Here is a 17,741-nt window from a genome sequence, read left to right as displayed (position 1 = left end):
GGGGGCCATGTAAGCTATTTCTGAATTAGTATTTGACTTTTCCACTAGTAGAGAATATTTAGCTTTATGGATTTTCCTGGTTTTGTGTAATCAGCTTTAAAAATATTTGTTCCTTTTTAACTCTGTTGCACGGCACCAAACAAGTATCTTAAAAGCTGCCAAGGACACTCCGTACTCGAGCTTAACCTTTGTCTGAATTATTTTATCTCTTTTAGGGAACATCAGGCTATGATGAATAAATTTACAGTGACCCCTCGGCGACGATATCCAATCCACCAGCCCCAGTATTCGGTACCTGGAACTCTGCCAACTGTCCGATGGGACGGTTACCAGAAGAAAAATGTTTTGTCCTCTAGAAACTCAGCCATGGTACATAGTCCAGTGACTGTAAAAATTGCACGTCCTGATGCAAGTATCATGCGTTCACCTCTGTAAGTATTCCTGGTAACTATTTTTAAGTAAAATTTCTCAGGACTCAGTTTATGTAAAATGTTCTGAATGAGTGCAAAATATAAGCTTTTGATGTGTGTGAATCATGTGATTGGATAGTACCCGATTTATCTTAGTAAGAAACCAAATGTCACTGTCTTGTTTACACATGTATCTTTAAAATCCTATGGAAGAGGGTATATATTCTGGTTAAACAGCATATATTTTCTCAGTGAAATAGATATGCAATGAGTCATGTTTCTTTATGAACTCTTCCCTCTCCTCAGATACTTGGGAGTGAAATTGCGGTGCAAAATTTGTTTTAATGGAACGTTCATGTTCATATGGCAAAACTTTGTGGCAGAAGTTGTGAACATTCTCCCCCATTTAAGTTTATAAGACACATGAGAAGGCTATTTAGCCCATCTTAGCCCATCCCTGCAGTTCTCTCTCTTTCTCTTTCCCCCCCCCCCCCCCCCCCACCCCCACCACTCCGGTCACTATTAGGTGATACCAATGTCCTCACCTCTGCTACCCTTGCTGAAGTCTGTTCCATGTGTTGAGCCCTTGTTGCGTGAAGAGCTACTTCTTGACAATGGTCCTAAATTTGTCTTTTACTGTGCCCCCTTGTCACTGTTTCCTGTGGAGTAGTGTTTCAAAATTACCGTTTCTATCCTTTTTTTGTATTGTTTACTTCCAGTCTACTAAATCTCATAACAGCTTTCAATGACAACTGTAACTGTTTTAACACCATTCATTGAGTACTAATGTTACCCATTTCTCTTCTTGTGTTCAGTCCTTGGCACTTGTCTGTATTAAATTTTGTCTGCCATTGTTCTATCCATTTACATGTTTTATCCACCTCATTTTGTAGTCCTGAGCTGCACTTGTTAGTTTATGTTTGTATGTTAATAGTAGATGGGTCCCTGAAATTGTGGACTGGGCTTTGGCATCAAGAATAGAACATGCATTTTTTTCGATCAGTTTTAACTTTAACAATCAAAAAAATCCAGACTGAAATGAAGTACCCCAGATGTGTCTGAGGTTAGATGTTATTTTCAAGGTGTACAAAACAATGGATTACAGAAGTTGAGATTGTCACATTAAAGGTAGTAAGTAATAGTTTAATATTGTACCTGTCTGCATCTTCTGGATTGTGTATTCAACTGCTCGTTTTGGCATTTAATAACTACAATGCAGCATTACTATGAGCAGCAATGAAATAACGAGATGTGACTTCTGCACTCTTAAAATCAGCAGGGATAATATAGCATTGCTTACCAGATCCCTTTGTTTACAAGAAGTAGTTATATATAAAAGATGTTTATGTTAAAGTGGGAAATACTTTGGAAGCAATTTTCTTCCCTCTTTCTGGTATGAATCTTGCTAATGTCTGGCCCTCCGGTGCTTTGCCCAAGTGGGCAGCGATGTGTCAGTCTATGCATTGAGTGTCGTTGGGTGATTTGACCATGAAGAATGCCATAACTGGTTTTGTCTTCCCACATGCGCTTTCCAGCAGGAGGCAATGACTAGTGATCAAGAATAGGAAGCCTGGCTGATGGAGGCTGACATAATAGTAGCGCCTCTCCTGTTGTCCTAACAGATCAGCTATCTCAGCACAGACCAAGGTTTGCACCTGGTACCTGATAACTCATGAAATAAGTCTCTGTGTTAAGAAATCCACTCATGGAATTGTTGTCACTGGCTTATTAAGCATGCTAATACGTTATAGAAATAATCACACTTAAGCTAGTACCCTTTAATGTTGTATGGTGCACTTGTGTGATCAATTCATCACACATAGCTCCACCGCCATCAGTGACAGTCTTGTAAGCACCAGTACCTCTCCCTAGTATTATACAGTCAAATGTTCTCCAGGCACAGCAGTAGTTATGCTGGTGGGTGTTTTGCATAGGTCCAGTGGATATAGTGGGAAGTCTACCATTACTCTTGATTGAAATCCTAATAATGGCAGTGCTTATTGTTGGATGACCAAATATTGACTCAATTAATATACAGTTGGATTTGGGACGATATAAAATACGCCATAGGTTGGTGTATGAATATAGGTACTTGTGTACATAGTTGTGAGCAAAACTTTTATTTTGCTCGGTTTCTTCTAGTTACAATTGGTATACATGTGCTAGACCTCTGTCTGCCTGTAACAGATCTGGTGCTAGACCGTTCTCTGTCTGTAACAGTGGCCCAGGATGATTATTCCCATTGTGTCAAAGCATGGCAGCACCTGACCACCTCTTGTTGCTTCCTTTCAGTGACATGACTAAGGAAAGGAAAACAGCAGTATGTAAAATCTGCGTATCCATAACCACTGTGCACCCATGCTGCTTCATGTCTCATAGGTTTTCTTAAACCTCCTGTGCTCCTCTCTTAGAGGCACTGACTTGGGGTATACTTCCACAGATGATGATTACTCTGTGTAACCTTGCCCAAGAGACCATTAGTGTGTAAGCCTAAATAGTGAGTATCTACAGGCCATTTGACTGAGAGTCATCACAGCTAAGCCTGTCCCCGCACAAGCACTTAGCAGGGCCACTGGATAGCTATCAGGAATGCCAAGTGTTTTTTTGCCTATTCCTTTCCCGTGCATAATTCAAGGGCTCTGGCTGAAATCAGCAGTTGGCACTTCTACACGATAAAACCGCAGCCAAACGTGCATGTGTGTTTTTGAGGAAATATAAAAGTGTAAAAATACCACTTTTTCTGGGTCCTGTAAATCACTGATGTTTCTACACCATGTCTGATGGGGAAAGTAAATGGGGCAAGTGGCAAGATGACAATATAAAGTTGTTCCAAAATTTGAGCTCAATGTACAAGTGTCAAATAGGCATAGACTGGAGATCAAACCTGGGGCACTTGTCGTCTATATGGCTGAGCTACTACATTAACCAGTTGAGCTGTTAGGGGAAACCTTCTAAAGTATTTTATTTGAATTTTATGCGAGTTAAGGTGAGGGATATTCTTCTGGCCCTGAGTTTAACCCCCCTCCCCCTTTCTGGAAACCTCAATCCCTTGCTGGTTTATGATGCCATGGGTGCTGGTACTTCATCCAAGTGGCCACTCTTTACATGTAAGCCTAGACAGGCTCATTGACCCTGGAGCACCTTGTAGCCGAGTCCGATGTCTGCATGTATTTTCCAGCAATGTTTTGCAATAGCAATTGGGTGAGACCTGGCTGATCAACCCTGGGACCTACAGGTGTGTGGCTTCATACTGCCCCGGTGGGTGCATTCATGAGGCTGTGGGAGGTGCTGAGGTAAACTTAGGTCTGAGTTCATGGATCTGCTCATAGGAAAGAGGAGAAAACTGGTGTATGGATTCTGCAGGCAAAATTTGTACATTTAAAAAAAAAATATTATCTACCTCTCCTTGCTCTGGCCTTCCCATACAGCAGATTTCCACCACCTACTTAGGCCGTTGTGTTCAGTCCAAAGGAAAAAATAGCAAGTTACTGCCCAGGGTTAATGTACACATACTTTACAAGCATAGGTTTTTTTTCCTCTGAATTTTCTCAGGTAGTCTCTTTGTAGCAGCAAAGCAAAACAAATGAGAACATCTGAACAGTGGCTTATGAAGCTACAATCAGTATAAATGAACCAATGCAGAGATGGATTTGTCGGTGAAATTCAGAAAATGTTTTAAATTGAGAAACCGAGGTGAAGGGTTAATTTTTACGATGCAGGACACTACCAAGGAAAAGAAATAGACAAGATGATTTGAGAGTAGTTGGATTTTGAAAGCTAAAAGATTGTATGAGGAAGGCAAGATTTGAGGGAGGTAATGTGGATTTTAATACGGGTGGGATGTAGGGACAAAAAAATGCAGTTACAGCTTGGAAAGATTATGGGAGGAAAGTTCAGAGGAATGCCAGCCATAACATATTGGACAATAAAGACAAGTGTAAGGAGTCGCACAACACCAGGTTATAGTCCAACAGCTTTATTTGAAATCACAAGCTTTCGGAGCTTTGCTCCTTCGTCAGGTGAGTGAAGGGTTACATAAAGGCACAGCATATATAGTCAGAGAACAATGCCTGGTGATTACAGATAATCTTTCTAACTGCCCTTTATCACACCTCGGCAGAGAGATAATCACAGCAATCAAAGGAGTGAATGGTGTTCAGACAGGTTAGTCAGGGAAACATTACATCCAAGAATACTGAGGTGGGGTCACAAGGGGTCAAATCAGAAAGACAGACAGACAGACAGAGAGAGAGAGACACCGACCAGAAAGACAGACAGACAGAGAGAGAGAGAATGACCAGTTGTATTAAAAACAGATAACTTTTTTTCGCTGGAAATCGCAGCAGGTCCGGCCGCATCTGTGCATGGAGAACAAGCCAACTACAGCTTGAGTCTGGATGACTCTACGTCAGGTGGGGTTACATGTAGCGTGACATGAACCCAAGATCCCGGTTGAGGCCGACCTCATGGGTGCGGAACTTGGCTATCAATTTCTGCTCGACGATTTTCCGTTGTCGTGTGTCTCGAAGGCCGCCTTGGAGAACGCTTACCCGAAGATCGGAGGCTGAATGTCCTTGACTGCTGAAGTGTTCCCCGACTGGGAGGGAACCCTCCTGTCTGGCGATTGTTGTGCGGTGTCCGTTCATCCGTTGTCGCAGTGTCTGCATGGTCTCGCCGATGTACCATGCTCCGGGGCATCCTTTCCTGCAACGTATGAGGTAGACAACGTTGGCCGAGTCACAGGAGTATGAACCATGTACCTGGTGGGTGGTGTCCTCTCGTGTGATGGTGGTATCTGTGTCGATGATCTGGCATGTCTTGCAGAGGTTGCCCTGGCAGGGTTGTGTGGTGTCGTGGACGCTGTTCTCCTGAAAGCTGGGTAATTTGCTGCGAACGGTGGTCTGTGTGAGGTTCGGTGGCTGTTTGAAGGCGAGTAGTGGAGGCGTGGGGATGGCCTTAGCGAGGTGTTTGTCGTCATCGATCACATGTTGAAGGCTGCGCAGAACATGGCGTAGTTTCTCCGCTCCGGGGAAGTACTGGACGACGAAGGGTACTCTGTTGGTTGTGTCCCGTGTTTGTCTTCTGAGGAGATCTATGCGATTTTTCGCTGTGGCCCGTTGGAACTGTCGGTCGACGAGTCGAGCGTCATATCCCGTTCTTACGAGGGCGTCTTTCAGCGTCTGTAGGTGTCCATCGCGTTCCTCCTCGTCTGAGCAGATCCTGTGTATTCGCAGGGCCTGTCCATAGGGGATGGCCTCTTTTTGACATGGTTAGGGTGGAAGCTGGAAAAGTGGAGCATCGTGAGGTTGTGTCCGTGGGCTTGCCGGAGAGTGAGGTGCTGAGGTGCCTGTCTTTGGAGATTTGTGTGTCCAAGAAAGAAACCGATTCTGAGGAGTAGTCCATGGTGAGTTTGATGGTGGGATAGAACTTGTTGATGTTATCGTGTAGCCTCTTCAGTGATTCTTCGCCGTGGGTCCATAGGAAGAAAATGTCGTCGATGTATCTGGTGTATAGCGTTGGTTGGAGGTCCTGTGCATTGAAGAAGTCGTGCTCGAACTTGTACATGAAAATGTTGGCGTATTGGGGTGCGAATTTGGTCCCCATGGCTGTTCCGTGTCCATAGAAAGATTATCTGTAATCACCAGGCATTGTTCTCTGACTATATATGTTGTGCCTTTATGCAACTCTTCACTCACCTGACGAAGGAGCAAAGCTCCGAAAGCTTGTGATTTCAAATAAAGCTGTTGGACTATAACCTGGTGTTGTGCGACTCCTTACATTTGTCCACCCTAGTCCATCACCAGCATCTCCACAATAAAGACAAGAGTTGTGATTGGGGTGGGGTTGGGGGGGGTGGGGTGAAGCGAGAGAGAAGTTGGAGGCTAAAATGAGCGAGGGGTCAAACTTTTTTTCTGCTATCCTGCTGTGTCCAGAAGAGGTAATAGAAGAGTGAAGAATTGTTGAAGTATTTAGAACAGAGGAGACTAAGCTGATTGGAGGCAGCTTTAGCAACAGAGTAGATGTGGGAGTTGTTCAAAGTGAGAAATTCAGCCAGGCGGAGGAGGGTTGTGGTGAAAGAGGACTGGTTGGGCAGATTTCCTCCCTCTTTTTCCAGCCGTACTAATGTGCCTGTTTATATCTGTCTACAGTTCTGATGAAGGGTACATACCTGCAACGGCATAATCTGCCTCTTTTTATAGGTGCTGACTGACCTGTCTATTTCTTGCATTTTCTGTTTTTATTTGATTTCTAGCAGTTTATCCTTTTTGCATACCTTCTCATTTAATCCTGAAATATAAAATAGTTAAGTAGGTATGCAGATTTCCGTGACATCCGTGGACATGTATTTAAACTCTATTACCTGCCCAGGTTTGACCATGTGATGTCCCCTGCTGTGTCTCCTCTGATTGACCCCTGCTCAAAAGCAACTGTGCTAAGTGCACTCAAGGAAAGCCGGAAGAGAATGGTGGAAGATGATGCAGAAAGAACTTTGATCTCTGAACGTGAGAATAAACGCAGGTATGTGGGGTAATTTGGGTTTTAAAAGGGTTGATGTGATAGGTTGGGAAAGGGGGATTTATGAGTGGCAGGAAGGAATGCTTGAGGCATGAATTGGAAAGAAATTAGAAATTATGTTGAGTGGTTGTATTTTTTTAATCTGCAATTGCAACAATATCAATAGAAACAACTGGAAATGTCTAGTTAAGATGTATTTTACCTAATCAGTTTTTCATTTTGCATAAATTTAGTGATGTTTGAGTGTACTGTTTTGGAGCTTATTGAAGTTCCAATTCCAAGAATATGCAATTCTGTTTCAATGCAGGTTTGCTTGATGCACCAGGAGAATGCATGCAGTGTTTTACAGCTGTGGTGTGTCCCAGTGCTATAAAGTGGACAAGTACCCATTTGTGGTTCACCATCAGTTTTGCCTCATTATTGCATTGTGCCAGTTGCACTAGATATAAGCACATTGTGTCAGGAATTTACTGTTACTATGTAGAATTACACAGAATGTACAACACAGAATTCGGCCTAACTGGTTTGTGTCGGTGTTTATGCTCCAGACGAGCTTCCTCCCACCCTACTTCATCTAACCCTATCAGCATAACCTTCTAGTCCTTTCTCCCTTGTGTATCTAGCTTCCCTTTAAATGCATTTATGTTATTTGCCTCAACTACTCCTTGTGATAGTGAGTTCCACATTCTAACCACTCTTGAGTAAAGAAGTTTCTATTGTGGGCACTTATGGATTGATGTAAAAGTAGCCATTGGTCCCAGTCTGGTGATTTAGCTTATCTCAGCAAGGACAACAGTTTGGGGATTGATTACCTTCGGCCCCTGGGCAAGGGGGGGGGGGTGTAAAAATGACCACAATTTCTGCTTGTTAGATATCCAGCGACGCCCTCCCCCCTCCCCACCCCTTTGCTCTCTGCTGGAAAGTGGATGTTGGATGACGACTGAATCGGGCTTGCCTGTGATGCCGCGCCACCCGTGGTATAATGAAAAATGACCACTTGGATAATCTGCCTGAGAGCAGCCGAAGCATATGGTGAAGTACTCCTGCAACAGTTCAGTTCAGGCCTCTGGGGGTGGGGGGTGGAATTTCCAAATGAAGTGGCATTGGAATTCCTATAAAAGTAAGATTAATCCCACTTAATCCAAAGAGGAATGTCCTTATTTGAACAGAACTGAACCAGTCTTGTTTGGATCATCACTGGGAAATGTTGCCATGACCAAATGCTAACTTTTATGAGCTATCTGCCCTTGAAGTTAAGGTCTCAGTAGAAAGTATTATGTTTAAGTAAAGGTCATAAAAGTTAGAGCACATAAACAGGCCAGTCAACCCTCTCAATTCAGCTCTGGTGGTTTTCTCCGCATGAGCTATCTAGGCTAAACTCATTCTCCCTTTTTAGTACAGTTTTTTTGAAACTACTATCTACTTTTTAAAAATAATTTATGGACTCTGCTTCAACAACAATATCTGAGATGATTTTAAATTCTGACTACCTTCTGTAAAGAAATATTTTCTAATTTCCCTTTCAATTTTTTGTGATTACCTTAAATTATGGTGTCTTTAAGTCTCACCGACCAGTGGAAACAATCTCTTACTATTTACCTTATAACTCTTCACAACATTGACATCCTAATTAAGGACATTCCTTAACCTCTTCAGCTGTAGTGGAAAAAGCCCAAACTTGTGTTTCTCTTAGAATCATAGAAAGGTTACAGCACGGAAGGAGGCCATTCGGCCCATTGAGTCCATGCCGGCTCTATGCAAGGGCAATCCAGCTAGTCCCACTCCCCTGCCCTATCCCCGTAGCCCTGCAAATTTTTTCCTTTCAAGTACTTATCCAGTTCCCCTTTGAAGGCCATGATTGAATCTGCCTCCACCACTCCTTTGGACAGTACATTCCAGATCCTAACCACTCGTTGTGCAAAAAAGTTTTTCCTCATGTCACCTTTGGTTCTTTTGCCAATCGCCTTAAATCTATGTCCTCTGGCTCTTGACCCTTCTGTCAATGGGAACAGTTTCTCTCTATCTACTCTGACTAGACCCTTCATGATTTTGAATACCTCTACCAAATCTCCTCGCAACCGTCTCTGTTCCAAGGAGAAGAACCCCAGCTTCTCCAGTCTATCCACATCCCTCATCCCTGGAATTATTCTAGTAAATCTCTTCTGCACCTTCTCTAAGGCCTTCACATCTTTCCTAAAGTGCAGTATCCAAAACTGGACACAATACTTCAGTTGTGACCAAACCAGTGTTTTATCAAGGTTCATCATGACTTCCATACTTATGTATTCTATGCCTCTATTTATAAAGCGCAGGATCCCGTATGCTTTTTTAACAGCTTTCTCAACCTGCCCTCCCACCTTCAACGATTTGTGCACTAATATCCCCAGATCTCTCTGTTCCTGTACCCTTTTTAGAGTTGTGCCCTCTAGTTTATATTGCCTCACCTCGTTCTTCCTACCGAAATGTATCACTTCGCGTTTTTCTGCGTTAAATTTCATCTGCCACATGTCCGTCCATGCCACCAGCCTGTCTGTAGCCTCTTGAAGTCTATCACTATCCTACTCACTGTTTACTACCCTTCCAAGTTTTGTGTCATCTGCAAATTTAGAAATTGTGCCCCGTACACCTAAGTTCAAGTCATTAATATATATCAAGAAAAGCTGTGGTCCCAGCACTGACTCCTGGGGAACACCACTGTACACCTCCCTCCAGTTTGAAAAACAACCATACACTGTTTCCTGTCCCTTAACCAATTTTATATTCATGTTGCTACTGCCCCCTTCATAACTATAACCTTTCCTAGTGAATCTACATTGTATCTGTTCTATTGCTTTTCTATCCTTCCTATAATGGGATTTGCAAAACTGTTAATAGTACAACTGTGGCCTAACTAAGGTCTTCTACAAATTTATCACCTCCTTGCTCTTGTATTCTGGACACCTTTATACACAACCAAGAATTTAGTTTGCATTTTCTATGCTCTTTCCTACTTATGCAGCCACCTCTAATGACTTGTGTACCTGCATGCCAAGGCCCTTTGCTCCTCTACTCTGTTTAAAATCTTAGCATTTAAAGAATATTTCCTTTTCTTATTCTTCCAAAATATATTGCTTCACACTTTTCCTATGATCTCCATCTGCCATCTATCCTCCCATCCTGTTAGTCTGCTACAGTCTTTCATAGTCCTCATCACAGTTTGTCATGTTACTGTAATTTGGTGTCATCAGATTTTGATATTGTTCACTCAGTTCCTAAGTCCTGATCATTCATATTGTAAGTTAGAGCATCCCCATCTCTGCTGCCTGTGGAACATAGCTCGTCACATCTTTCCAGTCTGAGAGACTTCCTTTTTCCCTAATCTTTCTGTCTGCTATGGATCTCTGTATCCAAGTGGCCACATTCCCCTCAGTTTCATTTGACATTATCATTGCCAAAAGTGTTATAGATCTAGCATCTTGTAAAGACCATGCTAGATGTATAATTTGATTTTAAACAAAAAGTTAGTGCAGATCCATGAGCTGCCACTAGATATTTTTAGTACATTTGGTTATCTAATGAACACTGATAATGTGGTTTAACAGAGCCAAATTTTAAGTTTGTAAATTTCAGATCCAGATCCTCGAGAGAAACTAATTCTGTGTTAAATAAAATCATTTACAAACTTAGTGTAATTGAGTCACCTGTTCAAATATAAATGTAACCTCACCAGTCACCACTTTCTCCATATTTTCCTGTGAAGTCATATGCAATTCTCATGAGAACAGGGAAAAATTAACCATAAAAATTACTGTGAATACTAATCGCTGATTGGCATATCTTCATTTCAAGTTTCAATCGTGTCTTGTAATGTTGGTCTAATTTGTTGCTTTCTGTTTATGGTTTGTTTCCAGACGCCATGACAGCAGTGGAAGTGGTCACTCTGCATTTGAACCCCTGTTGGCCAATGGAGCTCCAGCCTCATTGGTTCCAAAGTAAGTTGTGCATGGGAGAAAGGTCAGGAATAGGTGCATAATAAACTGGTCCCATTAGTGACTGAAGTTCCACCCATTACCATTTTTTGGACAGAATTTCAAAATGTTCGAGATTTTTTTTTTTATCTTGTGCAGTTATTATACTGTGTTCCATTAAATTCAATCATTTCCATTTGTTGAATATTTGGAATGGTCACACACATCCCCATTCCTGTATCATTTTTTTCTGGCTGCCCCGAATGACTTTTGTAACAGTCAAAGGATGGGATGGATTTCACCCTCATCTCTTTTTCTCTGCTGCACAATCTGTGGTCCAAGAGTTGTTCCATCTGGTATTGTCACATGAATACCTTTCAGTCTGATTACAGGATAGACATCAGGAGTGTGCAACTTATCTTCTCAAACCTTTGAAATGGCTGGTGCATGCACCTGCTAATTTTAATGTTTTAAGTTTGCCTTGTGCTCCCAAAATCTAAGTAGGTTTTAGTGGCTGTGAAGGAAGTTTCTTTGCATAGTACTAGTTTTCTGCATTGACTAGTATGTTGGACAGCTCAGCCCTTGCTAATCTAAACACTTTAGCCAGTCTAAGATACCCGTGGGCAGTTAATTGAAACTGATGGGCATGACTGGCAATATAAAACATTGCACAAACTGGTCTGAAGAGTACATATGATTTTGGAAAGAGCAAAAAATGCCTTTTTTAAACTATTAGGCATCATCTTGAAGGCACAGAATAGTGTGCCACCCAATAAAGTACTAAGTACTGTATGTCTGACAAGTTTTAGATTTCTGTCTGAGTGGAATATCCTTCAGACATTGAATGTTACGGGGATTGTCTCCCAGACAGCTTAGTGGATAAAAAGTCCATGTGCTGTATAGACCAGGAGCTCCACAAATTCGAAGCCCTGATCTATGAGCGTTTCATTCTCAGCTGGGGCAGCAGTTGCGGCACTACAATTCGCCTCTGTGCCCCTGATTGTTCAGCAACCTTGATGGAAAGTGTGCTCGCGTACACATCCTTTCCTTAAGGGATCACTAGAAAGTGATCAAGTTTGGTAGGAGCAGGATCGGGATCAACTCAAGTTGCTAGTTTCCTGCAGTCGTGTAGCCTGTTAACACTCTGTCCGGGCTCACCTCTTGGGGGTGGTACCAGAATTCTGCTGCTGTCTGTGGAACAAGAGCCAGTTTGTTCAGGAGAGACAGGGAGGAATATCGGAACAAGAACAGAATGTTTGGAAAAGGGAGAAACGGTGTACTTTAGAACTTGAGATGTAGGATATTTGAAATAAAGCAAGCTCAAAATGGATTAGTTATAAAAAGGCACTGATATCACAGCAGGGGGACACATTATTAGCTGCGAACCTATATTTTTTTGTGCAATTCTGTCTGATTTTGATTTCACTTTTCTTCTCTCTCCTAGACCTGGAACCCTAAAGAGGGGCACCAATTCTCAGTGTTCGGATGATCCTATCTCCAAAAGGTCACGAACATCCTCCATTAGCTCACTGAGCAGCACGTGTGTGGGTGGGAAACACACTTCTGCTCGCAATCCCATTTTCAGTTCTTATAGTTCCACCCGGGGCCATACTCAGGTTAGTGTACAGTGGAGCACGTAATACTGAAACACACTTTGTTGCTTGCAGTTCTGTTCATGGGATGTTGGGGATTTTCTGCGACTGCACAAATCCTATTTGAGAAATGGTTCTGGAACTGAGTTGGAAGGTTGTGGGTGCTAGTCCCAATGTGGACTGTAGGCTGACGTGTGCAGTACTGAGAGAGTGCTGCATTGTCAGAGATTGCCTTTTGGATCAGAGGCTAAACTGAGGCCTCTTTGGGTGGGTGTAAAAGGTTCCATGGCACCATTTGAAAGAACAGAGTATTCCTGATATCCTAGCCAACATTCATCCTTTAATCCGCACCACCAAAAGCAGATTAACTGGTCACTCATTTGCTGTTTGTGGAACTTTGTGTCCAAATTAGTTTCCCATTGGCCTACAAGCAACAGTGAGTACTCTTCAAAAGTAGTCCATTGGTTGTAAAGCTCTTCCCCTCCCACAGAGGCTGCCCGTCTCCTCTTCCACCCCCTTCATACTGGTGCCCTGTGATTCTTCCTCTCCCTCCTCCTCTTCACCAACACTTGGAATTGGTGATAAATTATGAACAAATATTGTATTGATTGCGACTATTTTATAATGTTCTGTGATGTTTTTTTTTCTTGTGTTGTATACACAATAGGATTTCATCCCCATAAATTGTAACTTTACAAAAGTCTGACTTTACGTTGGATGAGTAAATCTGAGTGATTTTGAAAGCTTCAAAATCCAAAGATGAGAAATGGGAACATATGTATATCCATAATAAAAATGCTACTTCTGCACAAACTTCGTCAACTTTTTCCAGTATATATTCCTATGTTCACACATAATGGAAACTGCTGTTGTAAACTTGTCAGCTGCCGTTAATCCCTCCCCACCCCACCCCTCCCCACCACTCCTGCAGACACCGCAGCATTATCATTGGCAGGAGGGTGTAATGACTGTTACAAGTTTACATATGGAGTTTCCATTTTAAATATGGCATAGGGATTTGTAATGGAAAAGTTGACAGGAAGTGTGCGCAGACTTAAGATTTTTAATTTCTCATACAGAAGATAGACATGCTTAAAAACTGGTTTGTTGTTAGATTTTATTCAATGCAATATTAACAAATTACTGTGTAACTGTGCATAATTAACGATCTGACTGAGTTTCTTTGTTAATCTGTAGGGTTTGAAGAACTATCTCTCTGTACGAAATACATCTCCGCTTTCTAGCCCTGCATCTTCACGTTCTCAAACTCCTGAGAGACCATGCAAGAAATTGAGGTAACCAACTGCAGTTTTGAAAATGTGCCCTACTAAAACAAAAGTTAATTGAAACATCCATATATGCCCATTGAAGTGGTGCAGACACCCTCCCTCAGTGGTGTTTCATTGTTGATTGGTGATGCAGTTCATGGTGCAGAGAATTTTGTGATTAGCATTGTATTCCACTTTGCCAAGCTGTATAACTGAAGTAAATTCAAAAATGAACTGTTCTTGAGTTGTGGGCAACATTGGCAAGGCCACATTTATTGCCTATTCTTAGATTCCCTGAGAATGTCGTGGTGGATCTTCTTTTAACTCATAATTTTTACAACCTAAGACTGCTCGACTACTTCAGAGTCAACTAAATAGTGTACCACTGGAGTTACATGTAGGCCAGATGGGATAAGGGGTGGCGGGTTCACTTTCCTGAAGGTCATTCATGAACCAGTTGGGTTTTTACAGCTTTTATGGTCAGTTTTCTTATGCTCGCCCACAATTTTAAAAAATGTATTGAATTAAATTTCACAACTTGCCGTGGTGGGATTTCAACACTCTGCCTCTTGATTGCTAGTCTAGTACCATAATCACGACAGTACCATACCCTATTGGCACCCAGTTATCTGCACTAGTCAGTCACTCATTTTTACATTTTTAGGGTTTGGCTGTTGGATCAGGCTAGCAGAATTCTACTGTTGGTGTGTTCCTTATGACTCAAGTCAGTAAAGGTGTCATGTAGTTCAGCCGTATGTACCAGCAGTTCCCAGGATCTATTCTGTGCCAAGATAGCTGATCTCGGCTGTGTGCTGCAAATGGCCTCTGTCCCTGGGATAGGGTGAGAAATTCAACCAGGATTCTCACACCCAATCACTATCCAGTGACCCCAGGTGGAAAGCATCCATATGGATGTTGGGTGAAGACAGAATTAAGTTTGGCTGGGGTAGCCTGCTAGAAATCACTGTCTCGGATCGCAAAGAAAGAATGACTAATTGGGTGCAGTACCAGAGGGAGACTGGCACCCTTTGAACTGTACCTTGCAGGTGGCAGCATCTCCAGGAACAGGAGGGGAAAGTATCATACCACAGCGTACTGTTTGCTTAGAGTTAGGAAATATTTTTATGGCTTATGATGTTTATCCACAGAGAGGAAGAAGTACAAAGGTCAAACGCCTCTACTCCAGTTAGAGTGGATAAGGCAGAAAAAGACCAGCCTGTGGAAGAAGGTAAGAAGCAAATGTTAACACCATTTATATATTTTTTAAAAATACAGTTTTGTGAAGTGCATTGCAGATTAATCTGGGATAGAGCTACATATCATGTAGGACATGCCTGTGGGCACAAATGCTCTGATTGAAGTTTCAGGTACTTGATATCCTTTGTAACTTTTGAGACAAACACATATCTTGCGTCATGCACGTAACCCGAACGAGCATTGCTTTTAATGCAATCTATTTGTCTCTTTACCCCTGGTTGCACAACAGGCTTCCATACCGTTGTCATCACAGTGCTGTTAATAATTTTAATAATTTGTGTGGAATGTTTCTATTCTGTCTACCTGAAGGAAAATGTTCATCAGTACAACTACAGATTTTGTTGTTCCAAACTTCAGCTGTACCCAGACAGAGCGATTTCAGCTGCTGAATTCTAGTGTGAATTTTTGCTGTATTACTACTTGTAATGTGAGAAGCTGGTGGTGAGTTTGCCTGAGTGGCTCTGAGGCGGAGTGGATTTTGAATCTCCACTAGTTCTAGAGTTCGCAAGAGTTTTCCAGATCCTATGGTATACTGGACAATACACCCTCATTTACATTGTTGTTATTGGTAGTTGGTTAAGTAGGCAGCCTTTAAATCCAAGTTTGATGTCTGGTTGGTCACTGACACTCCACATGTGCTTGTCCCTAATGTCTGCAAGAGACTGTTCTGCTCCACTTGACAAACTGGTCTGTTGGCTTCTGGACCATTGCTTTGGCTTTCCTCTGGAGTTACTGGCTGGCCTTATTGCCATTGTAGCTAGTGGAACTCCTAGATGGTACCACTGGGAAGAATATTGCACACAGAAACATGTCAAAAGGTTGATCAGAGGGGCAAAATAGACCTGGGAAAAAGCATAGCTGCAGTGGGAAAGCCTGACAGTAAAAAAAAATTTTTAGTGTTACAAAAGCAAGAAAAGAGGTGAGAACATTAAAATATGCAAATGAACTTGAAACTGAGGATCTCTGAAATGATAAATATTGTGATTAATTAGTTTGTCAGTGTTAACAAGGAAAGACACAAACATGTCCTCTTCCCAAAAAAAGTACAATGGCAAAATTCAGGCTTTCTATCTTCTTTATATTCAACTCTCAGACAAGCAGAAAAGGCTTTAAATAAATAAATACATTGAACTCCCAGACAAGCAGAAAGTGCTTAAAATAAATAAATAAATCCCCTGGGATCAATGGTATTTATTCCAGAGTGCTATGAGAAAGTGGGAAGGAGATTTGTGAGGCATTGATGATCATTATGAAGGAGGGTTTGCTCACGGGAGGTATCAGTAGAAATGTCCGAATATGCTGCCATTTACAAAAAGGGTGACACAACCGACATAAGCAATTACCCGCCTGCTAGTCTTACTTCAGTTCCGTGTTAAATAACAGACTTGATTATTAGGAGTAAATTTGAGGATTATGGATACTACAGCAATCTAGTAAACTACAGTTAACAAGGCTTTAGGTGATGAAGATCCTGCCGGTCCAACCTCCTTGATTTCTTTGAGGGGATGACAAACTGTGTTGACTAGTAAACCCTATAGCGTTCTGCACTTGAAAGAAAGAACTTCACTTATGTAACGCCTTTCACAACCTCAGGACGCCCCAAACTCCTTACAGCCAATGAAGTACTTTTGAAGTGTGGTTACTGTTGAAATGTAGGAAATTTTAGGCTCCAAAAGGCATTTGATAAAGTTCCATTTAAAAATAGCTACTGGTTAAATTCACAGCTAGGGGATTCAGGGTGGTAGGAAATTGGCCAGAAGTCTGAAAGCAGCCAGTTCTGCCCAAGGGATTAATGTCATGGTGGGGGAGCACGGAGTGGGATGCCCCAGGACTCAGTGCTGGGACTACAATTGTTTCTAATTTACTGCAGTGACTTGGATTCAGAAATTGAATGCAAATTGATCAAGTTTGCAGGTGATACCAAGCTAGGCAGGACAGTGGAATTGAAAGATGCAGTCCAGAAATTACAGAATGAGTTAAACGAAATATGTGAGTCGGCTGAATACTGGCAGATTAAATTTAATGTAGACAAATGTATGACACATAAGGAAAAATAGGTGACCTACATACTTAATGAATGGTGTTGAAATAGCTAGGGATGAAGTTGAAAGAGACCTAAGAGTCTTGGTAGACTCTACGCTTAATGTGTCTAATCAGTGTAGAGCAGCAACCAATAGAATGTTGAACTATATAGCCAAAACTGTAGAATACAAGTCTGAGGAAGTCATTCTCAAACTACAGTGCTCTGGTCAGGCTGCATCTTGGGTAGTGGCCATTTGTGCTTGCTGAGAAACAGGGAAGACATTCAGAGGCTGGAGGCATTGCAGAGAAGATCCACAAAACTGATCCCTAGTGTCAGGGATCTGAGTTATGAGGAAAGACTGAAGAGACTTGGGCTTTTCATCCTGGAAAGGAGACATCTGAGGGATGATCTTAGAGGTATGGAAGATAAATGGTGTGGAAAAGGTTTTCTTGGAATACTACTTTAAATTAAACAGTGGTAGTAAAATATCAGATAGTTCTTCTTCACGCACAGTGTGATCTTGGAATGGACTTCCAGGCATAATAGCGAAGGCAAAAACTCTGGAATCATTTAAGAAACAATTGGATGCAGCACAATGGGGGACCTTAGTCTCTTTGAGAGTGGTTAAATTAGGATGAGTCCAATGGCCTGTCTCGTCCTTGAGTATCTTGTGAACTTGTCATGAGGCACCTAATCTTCATAGGGGTGTCCTAAATTTCCAAATAAAG

The 17,741-nt window shown here is 42.0% G+C and overlaps 1 protein-coding gene across 2 annotated transcripts in view; it reads left to right on the top strand.

The window, feature by feature from the left end:
• The window catches only part of pom121 (POM121 transmembrane nucleoporin), a 49,300-nt gene that overhangs the window by 6,927 nt on the left and 24,632 nt on the right, over positions 1 to 17,741 (top strand). For both annotated transcript variants that reach the window (XM_068008048.1, XM_068008046.1), the window contains exons 2-7: positions 216 to 431; positions 6,780 to 6,929; positions 10,817 to 10,897; positions 12,318 to 12,489; positions 13,663 to 13,760; positions 14,882 to 14,961. In XM_068008048.1, coding sequence (XP_067864149.1) covers positions 216 to 431; positions 6,780 to 6,929; positions 10,817 to 10,897; positions 12,318 to 12,489; positions 13,663 to 13,760; positions 14,882 to 14,961 — 797 coding nt within the window. The remainder of the gene's footprint in view (positions 1 to 215; positions 432 to 6,779; positions 6,930 to 10,816; positions 10,898 to 12,317; positions 12,490 to 13,662; positions 13,761 to 14,881; positions 14,962 to 17,741) is intronic.

This window comes from Heptranchias perlo, chromosome 28 (assembly GCF_035084215.1).
Source record: "Heptranchias perlo isolate sHepPer1 chromosome 28, sHepPer1.hap1, whole genome shotgun sequence".
Taxonomy (NCBI): domain Eukaryota; kingdom Metazoa; phylum Chordata; class Chondrichthyes; order Hexanchiformes; family Hexanchidae; genus Heptranchias; species Heptranchias perlo.
This window is presented reverse-complemented; position numbering and strand designations above follow the sequence as displayed.